The sequence below is a fragment of the Nilaparvata lugens genome, chromosome 11 (genome assembly GCF_014356525.2).
Source record: "Nilaparvata lugens isolate BPH chromosome 11, ASM1435652v1, whole genome shotgun sequence".
NCBI lineage: Eukaryota > Metazoa > Arthropoda > Insecta > Hemiptera > Delphacidae > Nilaparvata > Nilaparvata lugens.
Window position 1 is genome coordinate 22,375,715 of NC_052514.1, and position 17,466 is coordinate 22,393,180.

At 31.4% G+C, this 17,466-nt stretch overlaps 1 protein-coding gene across 2 annotated transcripts in view; it reads left to right on the forward strand.

Annotated features, from left to right (window-relative positions):
* Window positions 1-16,138, forward strand: part of LOC111047097 (serine/threonine-protein kinase SIK2) — a 79,950-nt gene extending 63,812 nt beyond the window's left edge. Inside the window, exons 8-10 of one of the 2 annotated variants that reach the window (XM_039437861.1) lie at window positions 1,623-3,560; window positions 5,780-5,917; window positions 10,982-16,138. In XM_039437861.1, the coding sequence (XP_039293795.1) occupies window positions 1,623-3,560; window positions 5,780-5,917; window positions 10,982-11,110 (2,205 nt within the window). In that variant the 3' untranslated portion in view covers window positions 11,111-16,138. The remainder of the gene's footprint in view (window positions 1-1,622; window positions 3,561-5,779; window positions 5,918-10,981) is intronic. The other variant, XM_022332765.2, reaches the window with a different exon arrangement.
* The last annotated feature ends 1,328 nt before the right edge of the window (window positions 16,139-17,466 follow it).

Sequence of the window (17,466 nt, forward strand, 5' to 3'; positions counted from 1 at the left end):
TGATACTGATAATATACGGTAGGTAGGGATGTAAGAATATGGTGGATATGTAGGATAATATATGTGGATCTGATGGTTCAGGCCATGAATATAGATGGCTACGATAATAACATCAGAGATAAGGAAAGAAGTACCAACTCCTCTCTGGTAATAATGCTCCTTGCACTGCATAATATGGTACTCCATAGAATAGTTAAGAAGATGAGCCTTGATTGTGAGAGGTAATATTGAGTAAATATATAGCCTCCGTGGCGCAATCGGCTAGCGCGTTCGGCTGTTAACCGAAAGGTTGGTGGTTCGAGCCCACCCGGGGGCGACATTTTTTTGTAAATTCAGTGAATGCGAACAAAGATGCAACGGAGAATGCAACGATTGACTTCAAGGTGCTTTATGCTCTGACTCTGAATGTCAAATTATTATGGAAATTACCAAGCTTATCATTGGCATCTGATGCTACCAGTTTATTAATTTACCTATTTTTTATTTTATATTTTTTACCTATTTTTTATTTTATATTTTTTCTAAATATAATTTACAAATTATCTTACTTTGACCATTATTTTTTAGATGTTTTAGATTATAAAAAAACTTTCTTGGTAATTTTTCTCCATTACTATCTTATTATCAATTGCCTTGCCTACTGACAATTCAGCACTGGGAAGATGGATTGAAAGATGGATGAATAGATAGATAGTTGGATAGAAGATAGAAAGACTATTTTTATTTGAACAAAGAATGTACGTAGATATATTGCACAGAAACAGTTATCAATTGTAAAATTTAAATTGTGTTTGACAAAAATTGAGCTAAGTGAATGGATATAACTTGAAAACATACCAGAAATAAAAAAGAAATTAAATTCACTTTTGACAATGCCAACATGTACCTTGCTTGTTGGCACTGAACAGTAGAAGACAATGTAGCCTTTAAACATAAATCAATAAAGTTCCTCTGATTATCAAGTTTGAAGCAATTTTATTCTTATTCAATGTCAATAAAAAAATTATAAGGAAATCAAACAAACCAGGAAATTGTATGAATAATGAATTGATTCAATATAATGTAGAATAGAATTATAAATGTGAAAAATTTCTCGAGTTGATTAAATATCAGATGAATAGGAATTATTGGAAATCAAGTAAATGAATGAAAAGTAATACTGGAAATTCAATTATTATTATGTTATGGGAATTAATTTGATCCCATTTAAATAATTTATTTTATTATTCTAATTTTTACAAGAAAGCACTGAGTTGACATTTATAACATTGGATTCTTTCATAGTTGGATTAGTCATCTGATATCAAATACCTATCTTCTCTCAAAATTTGATTCAACTTGAACAATTCATTTATATACAGTCTCAGATGTCAGTTAATGAGAGGATTAAATTTTATTTGAAAGAGTCTGAAATGAAAAATATTGATTTAGTTTCATTAATCAAGTTATTGTCTGTTAATTGTGAATTGATGATTCAGTTTATCAATAATTCAATTCATAAATTTAAGTTTATAGCTTTGTTGTTTTAATAAAATTTTTACTCATCATGGATATCAAATGTATATTTTGTTGTTAAGATTTTTTCAGATTTCACATTTAATGAATTGATTTTTCATTTACAGTCTGTTCGGAATGGCAGCTACGACCACCATGCAGCAATCTACTTCCTACTGGTTGAAAGACTGAGACAACATCGCAGCAGTAGCTTCACACTGCCACAAGAGCCATCCACAACATCAACCACAACCACCGGTTCTAGTCTTGCAGGCGAGAAGCCAAAAACAGCCGATACTGTTCAAGGACAAGTGAAGCGCAGGCCAAGTTCAATAGCAGAACAGGCCATGAGAAAACTGGGGTTAACTGGCAGTCCACAAATGCCAGGAGTGCTTGATAAGAGACATACTCCCAGTCCTCAGCCGGCTCCTGATAATGAAATGTTCCCCACCACTCAGAGATCGAATAGTTTCAGCAGAGGCAGTCACCACCCTCCACCTTTCAGAGACTCCACATCAATGCCGCAGCAACCAAACCCAATACAATCTAGTCACACACAACCAATGTTTTACCAGTTTGGTGATAGCAGCAATGAGGTGACATCATCCACTGAATCCGACTATTCCAAAGTGCAGTTCTCTTCTGATCTTGTCTACTCACTGCCCAGGTATACAAATCCATCAATAGGATCCTTCTCCACGGGAGTCAGTTCGTATTCAAGGCAAGAAGGACATGGCATGACTCCACAGTACTCGAGCTCAACTGATGAGGGTCTAGAAACTGATCCGGAGGACAGTATACCACCTGTACATCTGCATCACCGGTCCCAGCAGAGGCTGTCATATGCCAGCTCTTCATCATCCAGTGGAGTTGGCGTACACAACAAAAGTTTAAGTCAGCATTTAAGTTCAGACTCATCTTGTTCCTCATCTCACGTCTCTTCCTTACAAAGCAACTTCTCAACATTTGAAAACAGTCTTGACTACCAATTCGATCAGCTACAGTCAGATCTTGCTTCAAGTTTACCATCATGTACAGGCCCAACTGTCGATAGGCCTTCAATATCTGACAATGTTGTTATAAGCACCAGTGCAATCCATCCATTTGTTTATGTAACAAGTGAAAACAAGTCATCGTGGAGTAGACACAGTCCTCTGTCCCACAACCAGAGTGTAGGTGGACGACTCACACACAGGAATATAACTAGGTCACCGGTTGACTTCAGAGAAGGCAGAAGAGCATCTGATGGACTAGTTGCTCAGCATGGCAATGCACCAGAAGAAAACCAACAGAATGTGGGTGTCACAAAACAGCCTGGAAATATTGCATTCAATAGTCAGAAATTAAATGAGACAACCAAATCGAAAGGTGTGATGGAACTGCATTTACATCTCGTCCAAAGAGAACATCAAGCTTTACAGAATCTATACCAAAGTTCAGTCACTCAGGAGGAGTTGGCCCGAAGACAGATGCAACACTCTGAGTACAGGAATCAAGAGATGCGTCCATCGAAACGAGGGGAGAACCTTTCTGGATTCCAAGTCACCCCCACAACAACAGGCGAGCAGCAGGCGCCTTTACAGCAGATGATGCAGCACCGAATGTTGCAACAGAAGCGACAAGGCTTCCAGAAACAGACAACTGCATTCAACACTCCAACTGGCAGTGCTAGTATTGACAATTCAAGCCTTTCTCTGCTACTTAGTAGAAGACAGATGCTGAGGCAAGCGTCTTACAAGCTTGCTCAGCAAACTCAAATTGTCCCCCCACTTCCATTGCATCCTGACACAATTATTGAGGACAGCAGTAATGGTGCAACTCCTACCCGACAGCTGCCTGCCACTCCTGGGTCGAGTGATCTGCTGAGGCTGCAGAATTTCGGTGATGGAGGTCAGGAGAACTGGCAGTCGCTACAGAGCTCCATGGCTCTGTGTCAGATCAGCGAGCCTTCCCAGCAGTCGCCGCTGTGGACGGGGCCACAGACCACTGTCAACCTGTGTGACAGCCTCCTTGTCTCCTCTCTGCCATGGCAGCCGGTCCAGTCGGGCACTTGGAGCCATCATCAGGTAGTTCACAAGCAGTAGTTCTTCCCTCTATTTGTGTTTCAAAACTACTTGTCTGTGCTACTAAAAGCTTGCTTCATTGTGTCCTATTCAATTCAAACCAAATTAAGTAGTTTGCTGTGTTTGTGTGTATTTAGTCTACCACATGTTCATCACATTTTGTATTTAAATGTATTTAGCCTACCATATATTCATCACTCACATTCCATTTGTGTTTTTTCATAAATAATTTCATGTGATTTTCGTCAATTTAAAAACATCATTCCACTATGTGCAATATAGATTATTCTAAATAAACTTGCAGCATTTGTTCAATGTGAAGCATTCTTGTTATAAATAAGCAATGCTGACAGTTTAGAGTGCATCATTTTTCTAAATCTATTCAAACAAAACCAGCTAACGTTTCATTATCAAATCATTGGAATTGATAGAATTTTCACAAACATTGTTGCCTAATGCTATCAGAGGCTTTTAACCGAAAACCTTAGAAAGTGAACTTGAAACTTTTTGAATACTAATAATGATTGTCTGCTTGAAGCTCCTGGTCTTTCATGAACATTCCAAAAGCAAAACTATCAGTCATGTTGAACTATTTATTTTTTTGAGTAAAACTCTCAAAACACAACATCTGCAATTCTCATTTATCTAACTATACCATGCTTATTACTGTACTATCCTGTCATTTATTAGTAGTGTTCTTTGATGATTATGAGAAAAACCATTCAAGTTTAAGAAAATATCTATCAATAGTTGAATAACCAATCACCATCATAAGCACATGTTTATGTCATCTTCCATGTAACATTTATATGTCATCTAGTACCTTAGAGTAGGCTGAATAATATAATATTGTTGAATACATTTGTTAGTTTATATAATACATTTATCATTAATCATTTATGTTCTAGAATAAGATTGAATTCCAATAGGTTAATGTTACGAGAAACTAATCATGTTTCTTGATTGCCATTAGCATATATAACGAAGCTTGATAGACTAGGTAGACTCATCTAAATACTTATTCAAGAATGAGAAATCATATTCAGAATATAGCATACTGGTACAGTGAATTACCTATGTCACAAAGAGCCATTTTGAAACTTAATGTTGTTGGAGAAATAACTAAACACAAATGATAGCTTACATCGATAGAATTAATTTTTCATGAATTTGTCTTCCTTTTAAAGATGTACCAATACTCATTTAAAACATTCACAGAGCGCAACTCTTCAATCAAACCATAACCAGTTACCTACTCAAATTAATACTATTTTTTACCAATTGTTATTTCCGTGGTAATAATCTTTTACATTACTTTACTGTAGGCTAGTGCATTTTCCCCATCCCCAATAGTTATTTATGTAACACAAATAACTTCAAACTACTGGAGAATAGAATGTGTAATATTAAATTTAAATGAGTATCATTTTTGCTCATTTCAAGTTATCAAGTGTTGAATTTTATGATTGAATATTTGTTCGATCAATACAGTATTATCCATCAGAATAGACTGATAATTATCATAAACATATTTTAAGTAAACTTAGTTGTGAATATTTATTATTTTATCTATCTTAAGTTAATGGGGTATTTGTTTGCATCTTGATGAGTACAGATAGTTTTTTACACACTTCTCATTCTGCTTCAATTTATTTTCACTTGAAAAGCAGCACCAGAAACATAAAACTATTTATCGTTGGTTAATATAATTTTTATGCCTAGGCCTACTTAATTTTCTTAGTCCATCATTTGGAGAGTGTGCACGTTACATACTAGAGACATATATTGCAAGTTTAAAAGAAATATTACACTAAACAAGCAGAACAGATTTTTTGAACTATTCACATGTGATGCTATTCAACTGAAAACTACATGCTTATTTTTACATATTTATACATTTATACTTACATTCTAGAAATTAGAAATCAATTATCTGTATTGTTATACCGTAGTTGAATCATAGAAATGAACGTAAAAGCAATCTCAGTCAATACAATAAATTGTAGTGAGTTAATAATTGTAGTAATTGATCATATCAGAATATTGTAGATCATAATCTTATAGCGGTTCCTCGAAAGTAAATATTACTCAATTAATTTTCGATATCATGTCGAATTGTTTTTCTTTGAATCATCCACTAATTTTTCATCTCATTTTTTAGCATTTTGTTTTCATGTTATATGTGTCAGTGATTATGCTCTTAGATCTGTGTACTTTTTTAGATCTGTGTTGGAGGTGGTGGTATAGCGAGGCTAAACAAAATGTCACCGATTCATGATATGAGATCCAATTCAAAGCATTTCGTCAACACAAAATATTTCCATAGATTGTATCAGATACAAGAGATTATGAGTAGAGAGGTGAGCTAGGTACTTCATATGACAGAATGGTTTTGTGAGAGTGATTTTTGTTTCATAATTAACAAACCTAATTAAAATGTTTTCCACTAACAAAAATGGTTTCATGATTCTCTTATCCGTGTAATTTTTCTATCTTCCATTTTTTTAATGGTTTCTATCCTCATTAATCCTTCAAAATAATTGTTATTATCACAATAGGAGTAATGATTTGCTTTCTTGTAAAAAATTGATTTAAGAATAAAGAGTCATAAAATAATTTTTTTCGGATTTCATAAAATGGTTATAAAGTTGCCATGTTATCAAGTTATCAAGTTGTTCCAGGAACGCAATAAAGCTCATTCGAGCACAATGTGTTTATTTAAATCTTAAATGAATGATAACTAACCCTAATTTTATATTTGTATTCTTATATTTTAGATTATTCGTATTTCTATAATCTGCCAAATGATCGTAATCGACATTCTTGGCTCAGTTCCTCCTACTTCTATTTGAAAGAGGATTCTTCTTTCTTCATAATTTCAGATAATATTTTAGTACAACGCGCTTGTACAAAAACCGGTTATATTTTAAACGTGATTAATTCAACGAGAATCAATCAGAGAAGCTGCCTTATCAGAAAGGCCTTCTCTGATTGGCTCTTGTGAAATTAATCACGGTTAGAATTTAACCGGCTTTTGTGCAACCTAGCCTTAGAGTTTCTCGTATTTTTCTTACTCTCCTGTCTATTTTCTCTCTTTTTTTACCATTCTGTCGTGTGATTTTGCTTTCATTTTGGTGTTGATTTTAGATTAACTAAGAATTTTCCATAGAATAACAATATTATCAGAAAATATTCTTTTAGTAGAGTGAAGTGAAGTTTTCTTTTATCAAACAGTTTTACCGCTGTTCAAGTATTTAAAGTTTGTTTATGAAAAATAATATCCATTTCAATTCAAGTTCAAATTTTTCTAGGCATTCCTCCAGAGAGATATTTTTCTAATTAATAAAAACAATATAAAAAGTTGTAGTACCCTTTATTAAAGACTTTAAAATATTAAATATATATTAAAGTCTTCATATTGTTGTTATTAATAATTAAATTATAAAATATTTTTAAGTTTTTAATGAAGGGTAGGCTACTACAAGTTTTTACATTATTTTTATTAATTTGAATAAAAGTAGCCCATATAAGTGAAGTAATTTTAAATATTTTTCTGTATTGGTCTCTAATTATTATTAAAACATGAATTTGTATTTTTGGTTACCTCAACTTGGAAACATTATTTTTGTATTACAATAGTTTAGATTGCTCAAATTAAAATTAAATTCATGAAAATACTTGATAAAACTGTAATTTAAAATAACTTATTTATCAGCAGAGAAATTTTTTGTTCTCACAATCTCATCCAAATTCTAAATGGAGAATAGCGTCCATCAATTTGATTCTTTAGTGTCTCTAAGTTGACAGATGCAGATCAAAATTTTATTTCACTTTCGATAGTAAGGAATCAGTAGTTACTACTAAAATAATTATCAATATGATACAATGTATTCACATAGATGTATTCATAGAAGATGGATGCATTGTATACAGTTTGCAAGAACTCTGTAATTAAAGTTACTGCAGATCACTTTTTGTGTTTATTTTGTCATACTCACCTCATCCTTTAGTTTCCAGTCATATAATTATTTCATTATTGTATGATTCTCATCCACTGGTACTGGTACATCCACCGCTTTTTTGTGATGTTGTTCACCTCTTACATTATTCATGAATATAGTTTTTCATTGCCTTACATTCCAATGCTTATCATCCTTGATAATTATAACAATATGATAGTTTCTACAAAAGTATGAGTTCATGATAAGAGAAGAGAAGTGGAGAGATTGTTTCTTTCAACAGTTTTTCCTCTTATTTTTAACATACCGTATATCTTCAATATTTCTTCCAAGACTTCAAAAACCGCCACTATAATTGATAGAGATATCATTAAATGAGTGATATTTTCCAAATAATTCAATTTCAAGAGAAAATAATGGAAAAGAATGCTTTTGAGTTTGAAACATATGAACATGTAGCCTACTTCTTGAGATAAAACGAATTATGGTCACAGTACAGAGGCAGAAAACAAGAACAATTAAAACTGTAAGTATCATGGTTTTCTTTTCATTAAACAACTCCGTCTTTAAACTTCCTGGATTTATATCCAACGAATAATGATAGTACATGGTGTGTCAAGATATTGGTTTACGAATGTTGGCTCCATTCTTTTTTATGTGTTATGCATGAATAAAATATGAAGCACCTAGAAAATTGAAATGTGTCTGACTGTAGAGCAATTAACTACCTATGGTAACAATATTTTGTTGAAATTTGAGTAAGAACGATGAATCTATATAATTTACATAAATTATATACGATTTACATAATTCACTTGAATGCAGCTGGCATAGTTACTTGACTAACATGGCCAACTCATAAGCCTACAGTTTAGAGGTGAGTTTTATGATTCAGTTATGAAATATCTGATCAGGTAAGACAAACAGTTGTCTTATTTATAGTTCAGAGTATACGATGGAGGTATAAAAAGTTCATTTCTTCCATTGAAAGGAAGTACCGTACCTTCCTAACTGAATCTTGGAAGTGTATTATTACTATCACTGTGAAAATTGAAGGTGAGGACTGTTAATGGTCGCAATCACAAAATAGAAAAGAAACTCACTACTCCTAGGTGAGGTAGCCTACCGTACTCCATTAATCAAGAGTAAGTTTCATGAAACGACCAAAGGAATTAATTTCAAAATAAAATATCATGGAAACTTTCAATATAGATCACAGTTACACGAGCAATGATTTACATTGGAATAATGGATTCTTATGAGATTAATTTGGAAGCTTGATTTTAAGCGTATTATTGTGATTAATGAAGTACGGTAGCCTATTGATTATTTCGCACTTTGAATTTTTGAGTCTTGTATATTGATGAATTGAAACTTCATTAAATATTTTCGACTTACCTATGAATCTGAATTATTGATAGTATGATCAAATAATTTATACGGTACTGATTAGATATATATATATATATATATATATATATATATATATATATATATATATATATATATATATATTCATCATAAATAATATTCATGAGTTCAATTATTACAACAGTCTTGTCAGAAATGCCTATGTAACCTCGTTTAAAGGAGGTCCTGATATTACATTCAACGTTACTAGTTAATTAATTTAAGGATTAAAAAATATAAATCTAAATTCTAGTGTGAAGTGAGATTATGTAGGCCTATAGACCCCATAAAAGTCTTTGCTTGATCCAAATAATTTAGTTTTGTTAAATCAATTTCATACGAATACCGGTAATTGAATTTGCAATATGGTAGGCTAAATTATTTTTAAAAGAATATATAGTGATTTGCAATTCGATAGAGATCAGGAATAATAATTATTGAGTTTGATTTAATACAATTGTGTGATCTACTGGATAATCTAAATCTATATATTACATTCTTTATAAATACAGTCTGTATCAAACAATCCGTAGAATAAACATCTTATTTTAGGTATAGGGTTTCTCTAATCAAAGTCTGATTTTGTAAATTTGAGGTAGGATTGAAACAGAAAAAATATTTTTTTTATTCTAGAAGGCTTTTGAGAACATGGTAGGCCAACATTAAATAGCTAATTTTATATTTTAAAAACTATCCAAATAACTTTGTACATTCTAGAATTAATTTAATTTCAGAAGAACAATTACTCAGGCAATATGAGATGTGTAATATATACAGTCAAAATAGTATTACCGGTATAGTAAAATAAAAATTCAAGGTACTGAAGAAGTCTGCTCACTCAAGAAATAGACACAAAACTATTTACAATATAAAAATAATAATTTACTGCGAAACTTACCCCGTACCGTAGCCTATAGTAAATATCATTTACATAGTTCAAAAGAATCTCTATGGAATTTAGTTTTCTATAAACGGTATCTCTTTCATAACTCATGAATTCGTGCATGAGCAGTTGATAATAGCTACCTCTAAAAATGAAGGTATATGCCTAATTCGTAATTTCTCATTCATACTGAGAATTCTATGTACTTGACTAGAAAATATCCGTGTTACAGTATGTGTGCAGTAAATTAAAAATATGCATCTAGTGACTGAAGTGTATCTTCTACTCTCTGATCACGTGATCATATGAGGGAGAAAGAGTACTCTAGTCGTCTCGTGATGCATATAACATAATTATTTCCCCACCTACAAAACTTCATTTATTGATTATAACAACACTTTTTCAATATTTGCATCAAGAATCTTGCTCCAAGATAATAATCAGATTACCTATTTCCAATAGCAGACGCTTAAGCTTAAATGCAAATATGATTAGAGGGTTCACTTATTTTAATACAAAATAATAACAATTAAAAACAAATGTTAAACCGTATAATAGCAGAGTAAATAAAGTAGGTTGATTTGAAAAATAATCACTCTATTTTGATGTTAAAATACGACATGCAGTATATTATTTATGTTAGTAAACAATTCCGCTCACTTTACTGGCTGTAGTACTTTAGGGTCCTAATCCACTCAGTAAGTGAACAGAATTGTTTATTTACATAAATAATTGACTGCATTTCGTTGTTTAAAACAACGAACACACTAAGTGTGTCGAGACATCGCAGCTCGGAATAGATCAAGAAACCATCACCTTTAAAATAATCAGCTACATTGCTCCATAGCGAGAGGAATCATAACTATCCAGTATTCTGTGTATTACATTTGACTTTGGACGGTAGCCTACAGGTGGGAGAGAATACGATGCACGATTTACTCTTAGGGGAATTTCCATTTGAAACCCATCTTAATCTCTCATAGGCTACTCATCCGTCTCATTACCCACGCACAATCCTGGAGCCCATGTGAGCATGACTCTCGGAGAAAGAGAAACTCTGTATTCACGATAATTGAATGAGAAAATAAAATTCAATATGATGTTAACATCATTTATGATCATATTTCATTATAGCTCTCCGATTCTTATAATCATTTAATTTCTACTTTCAGATGAGTTCACCGCTAACAACGACCCAGCCACAGCAGCCGTATGTCACGTGGTCTACCAACCTCTCTCCAATGCAGCCAGTGTCAGAGAGTCCAATTCTAGAGCTATCCGAACAAATGGAGTCCATGTAAGATACACTGCTAGCAACAGTCAACCCTATAACCATCTCCACATCACAGATCTACAATCAATCTCAGCTACTGTGCAAAAAGTTTACAGCTATTGTTCATGTTTAGAAACATGTTAATTATTTTTTATTTTGAACGGCATTATCAAACTCAGACAATCACCACCATGGTGGATATTTACAGTGCAAATGATAAGATATCCTTCCTTGGCAATAGCCTTTTGATTTTGTTAAACTTAAAATGATTACATTCTAATATTTTGTGTATGGGTGAATTTAGAATGAATAAGAGGAAATCATAGAATAAACTATGACTATATAGTATAAAAAGATAGGTCCTTTGAATTGTCAGGATTATGATTGCATTAAGATCTATAAGAAAATGAGATAGAGAGCATTACTTAAAAGAGCTATTGGAGAAGGTAATTCAAAGAAGAAATGAAATTTCCTTTACTGGGCCAGATCAAGAGATGCTTTCGAAAATTATCACATAATTCACTAGTAGAAAGCGTTACGTGAAAATTCAATTCAAACGAATAACTGTCATTAGAGCTATAAAAGTATCACTATAGCTCTAGCAATATATCCAGCTTAGAAAGCGCAAATATACACACTCCTGTAATAGCCATCAATTTAATAGTGCAGCTAAAACTCAAATGATTTCGATAGGTCTGTCTTTATTTTTAGTTCATGAATTTGGTGGTATCCATTCTTACAATTTTAATATATAACATGAATTTGGTGAAGCATTGTAGCTTTTCTATTCAATGTGTTTTATATGTGTCATTCAGGAATTCAGGTTTGATAGAGGAAACTTTCTCTGAACTTTCCAAAGAAAAGGCTCTGTCATATTTTACAATTGGGAATAAAAGTCTCAAACAAAATGTACAATCTAAAATACGTATTTTGCGTGATATGTGATAAAAGTTTCTTGTCTGTGGTATTATTATTGAGGTGACCTACTTTGAATTGTAGAATATTGCTGGATACAGATTGTAGATATGAATATCAACTTAACGTAGATTATTACTGTGATCTGATTGCCATTGTAGTTTTTAGATTTCCAATGTCTATTTCCACTGTCACAAAAGGTCTAGTCAATTTTCTGGTAAAATTCTGTTTGGACTTAAATTTTCTTCTTCCAATCATCAATAATGATAAAGTACTTATATTTTGGCTGATTTTCCCAGAGAAAAAACTGTTTGAAGTATGATCCTAAGATCAAGAAATGAAAGAGCATATTGCAAAGAATTGGAAAGCAGCTAAAGTGGATATGAGTGAAAAGAACTGAAATTTTCCTAGTAAGCTAGGAGAAAGAAAAATTGAGAAATAGCCTATTTAAAAGTTTTTGGATGAGAACTTTTCGGAAATACTAAAGATGTAATAGCCCACAATCAATTCATATACATACCCCAGATACGAATAAATACTCTCATTTCATGAAATTATTCCATAACTTTGACAGGAGTAGGCTATCTCCTCCATTCATTCACTTTAGCAGTTTTCAATGAGATAATAAAATAATCCAATTATTTTATTAAATATTCTCCAAATCGAATCAAATAATTAAAAAAAATACTTTTTATATCATTCGCGAACAATTTTTGAGGCTCAATGAGGCTCATGAAATCTTGCATATCTTGTACATAAACATTTTATAGTATTTTTATGTGATTGTGAAAATACAAACAGTAAATTTTTGTATTGTTAAACCATATATTGTTTCAGACTTATTGTACAATCATTTCTACGAATTAAAATCTGTAAAAATTCAATTGAAAAATATGCATATTAATATCAATTTATTCTTCTCATTTATTAAAGCAACCTATCAATTTCTAAAGTGTTCGGAAATTTCAAAGAGCTCATGCTCTATCAGTGTATGAGTTCAAACCTCAGTGTGTACAAAATAATAATAATATCATCGTATAATAATAATTATTACCTAACTAATTGGTTGTCTATTTCTATAACGAAAATACATGAAGCTTTCATATAATTGATCCAAACTGATATCAACTAATGTTGCTGCTGAACCTGATGATATATTTTTCATCTTGATCAATGTTCAACAAATGAAAGAAATTTTGTAAAATATGAATCTATCGTTTGAGATGGATCTTTTTTGTTACTAATTTATTACCCCAATCATTGTAGGTACTTCATGTGATAATAGTATTTTAATAGACCATTCACTCAACATTTCCACGAAGTAGAAAATTTATCCCACCTTGGTGGTATCCGTAGGTATAAAATCCCAAGTGACACATCCATTTTCAAGGATAATTTTTATCCCTTCCTCAACGGTAACAAAAGAGATTCATTCTATTGATATATTGTTGTAAAGTTATAATATGAAATGCTCAATGAATGTGGAAAATTGCATAATTTTTCTAAACATTTACACCAGACGGCTCAAACAAATAGATTTGAGAAGCGAAATGATTGTCTCTGAACCTTCTTATTCAATAAGATAAATTTGATTGGAAGCTTTTGTAAGATTGATGTGTTGACTGCTCACTCCAATAGTGATGCATCCTATCTTAATAGATGCATCTTATGTGATTTTTTTGACATATTTTTTTATTGTTGATACTGTTATAAGTGTGTCATTAGGACTGTTAATTATTCATAAATTAGAACTGCTGGTTTGTCTCTAGTCATTTAGTCGTTATGCTTTAAATCAGCCGATAAGCTGTTTTTCATGATCTCAAGTTTTTCTATGAACATTTGTGGAATTTGTTATTGAGACATTTCACAAACCGTAAATCTGGCATGCTTCCCGTCTGATTCCATAGTGTTAGAGTGGAATATATTTCATTCTAAGAAATTACCCACGATGATTCGAATCACATTGACTTTCTTTCTAACAAATCATCATTAATTTCAATCAATCAACTTTGGAACAGTTCTACAATAGAAATGGAATTTGAAATATTGATAGTAATATTTTTATTCGCTTCAATTTCCTTCTTCATTTTATCAAAAAAAATTTCCGATACTTATATAAGCTACATTATTCTTCGTAGCTTATAGGACTGAACTACCGGTGTAATAAGTTTTTTTTATTGACAATAATAATTTTGAAAGTCTCATGCAAAATAAGGGTTCAATATTGTACTAATATCAAAATCTATTACATGTAAAGTTTCCTGAGGCAGTTGAATTATAAAAAATACTATAAGTTTAGTATGAATACTACCGTAATTTTCACCAGACAGATTGATAATGCAAGATAATACTAAAAATCATCTCCATTATTTTATTTAACAAACATTGAGTATTGAGCTTAAGCGAGTAATTGAAAGAGACAAATATTCAAAATCAAAGATTCTACCCTATCAATTTATTTGGTGATCATACCGCTCAATGACCTGTGGAGAAACTATTTCATCTGGGGACAAGTTTTTTATCATCTCAAATTGATCAGTTCTATTTTAGATCAGTTTGTCAGTTATTGTATCGAACACATGCAAAAAAACATTGTTCGAGTAAATTAATACTTTTCTAAATTTGAAACCATTGCAATTTGCAATGTGATAATTTTTTAGATTTCCGTACCTTCTTGTGGAGCTTCATTAATTGCTGTGAAAACCAAAAATGATTAATAATTGTTCTACTGAAATGTTACTGATAAATTGATTCATATATGATGGTTATTGAATGAGAGAGAAAAAGTTTTTTGTTGCTATAACATACTATTTTTTCAAGAACATTTCCATTTCTCAATCAGAATGCTCAAAATTATTCAACACTTTCAACTCACATCTGGTCTAAAAGCATACTGTCAATTGTTTGAAAAAGCTGTATGAAATGCACTATTTATATAACTTACTCATTAGATAATGCAACCAGCTTTAAAAATACTAAACTTATATGAAATAGGTAGTTCGTCTAATTTTGTGTTTAGGTGATTAGTAAGAGAGTAGAGATTAATAAATTTTGCAATAATATCGTAAGTGCAGTAGATTAGTTGTAAGTGATAGAAGATCTAATTATGATTCTGTTGAACGAATTACCGTTTATTAGTTTAGAATAATAATATTGTTGTATTACATACCCTGCAAGTCAGTGTATTCTGCTGTTGATGTAAATGCTTTTTATATTGATTTACTACAATATTATAATGCTAGTTATATATACGGTAGCCTATTTACTCTGCTGGTCGGAGGTATAGTTATAATAAATTGTTTTCTAACTTTTACAAGATATTCAATTGTAGATTACGATACTCATTTTCCTTACTGGAGGAAGTATGTAAACATAAGGAGATAATTTCTAGTGTTAAGTATTTGATGTTTGAAAATTTTTATTATAACAATCATCTTCATCATCTCATCAAACCTGCATTATATTTGTGGAGCATTTATATTGCACAAATTATTTTATTTAAAAACGTTGTAGGTACAAATTAAAATAAAAGTATATTATTCTGGACTTGAAAAAATGGAATAATGTGGGTAGGCTACTGGTACTCAATAATTTATTGATACTGTATATTATAATGAATTGCTTGAATTATTCATCGAATCAGATCAGAATATATAATACCATAGCCACCTCTAATACAAGGCCGCTGCCTACGATGTTGCAACGTCGCAGTGTAGGCCTAGAATCTAATACATGATTGATGATGAAGATTTAAAAAAATACCAGCTGATCTTTTCCACCAATCATGTATTAGATTGTAGGCCTACACTGCGACGTTGCAACATCGTAGGCCGCGGCCTTGTATTAGAGGTGGCTATGATAATACACATGAGCACAGGGAAGAAAACGTGATTGCATTATTGTATTCTACAGACTAGACAAATAATCTGAGTTATGATTATTATTCAAGCGATGAGAAATATTATGAAACCCATATTATGAATATTTGGATAGACCAGATTGCTTATTATCACCGCACTAGAATTTGAAGAAAGTGCTTCTGATCCATTTGTGAAATCAATTTATACTGAATCATTACAAATATTGTCTCTTAATTGTTTATTTATTTATCAATTATTATCAATAAAAATTTATTTTTCAATTTTGTGTTCAAATCATTGCAATTTATCAATATCGTGATAAATATAATAATCATTGAATGGTGATTCAAGAATAGCCTATAATTTTATCACTTCAAGCCAAATTGACATTTCTCGCAAAATTTTGTTATATTGAATGAACCAAATTGATCTATTTGAAATAAGAAAAACATTCACCGGTCACAATCTAGTCAAGAGAAGTTTTCAGAACTGGATAACCTAAATATCCTGAATGCTCTGCATATTTAGCCTTAATTCATAAGTAAATTGCCAAAAAACATTGATGTTCCAGGTTGTGTCACAAAGAGATAAGTATTATGTACTTTTGTTAAAAGCATAAATAGGTTATTATCTACTGGCAATAATTTTAAAGCTGCATATAGACAGGAAAAGTACAAAAGTCACTGAAGGTCAGTGTTACTCATCATTACTCTCCATCAATTCTAATTTAATTTAGTAAATGCGGAGCATCTGTTGAATAATGGAAATTGATTGATAGAGACGATATGGCAAATACTGGGTTGCCAGTTGCCAGTAACATCCTTCGCTATCTTCACTTGCATTGTCTAAGCAGCTTAAAACTCAGATTATGACCAATTATTTTTGATCCATTCATGATATTTTTCCATGGATCAGACATTTAAAATCATGAGATTGGTTTCTATAATAATGTGATCCTTTCTGTCAAAAGCAAAATAGACATTCATGCTATTTTTCTCTCAAGAAGATTATGGTTGATAATATACAAACTTCATGAATTTATTATTGTTTTTCCTGAATCATAAAGTGTTCAAGCAATCATATTTTCCAATAAAGTTTACAGATGAATTTGAGAATAATTATTCCAACAGTAAATTACATAAATTGTAGAGTTATATTGATTTTTCTTGAAACTATACAGGCCATTGATCAAATATTAATATTTATTTCAAAAAAGTAACTCATTTAAATTAAATTGATCATAACTCTCATTATATAATATAATAATTGGTCTTCTTCCAAGCAGCTGACAATAACAAAGTTTTTATTTTTAAATAAGATTTTGTTGGTAATAAATGCAAGTTCAAGTATTATTGTTGAAGTATTCAAATTATGGTATTAGAAAAATATTATGGAAATCATATACTATAAAACTATACAGAACTATCAATTTGAATGCATAAACAATCATAATTATTATGATTTTTTACAAATAAATGTAATATTTTGGAAACATGTTTATGTACTTATTATATAAAGCTCCATCGCTTCTCTCGTTTTTCCTTATGCGATATTATTCCTGGTTTGAAGATGTGAAGTGACTTTTATAGATGGGAAACGTGAAGAGGAC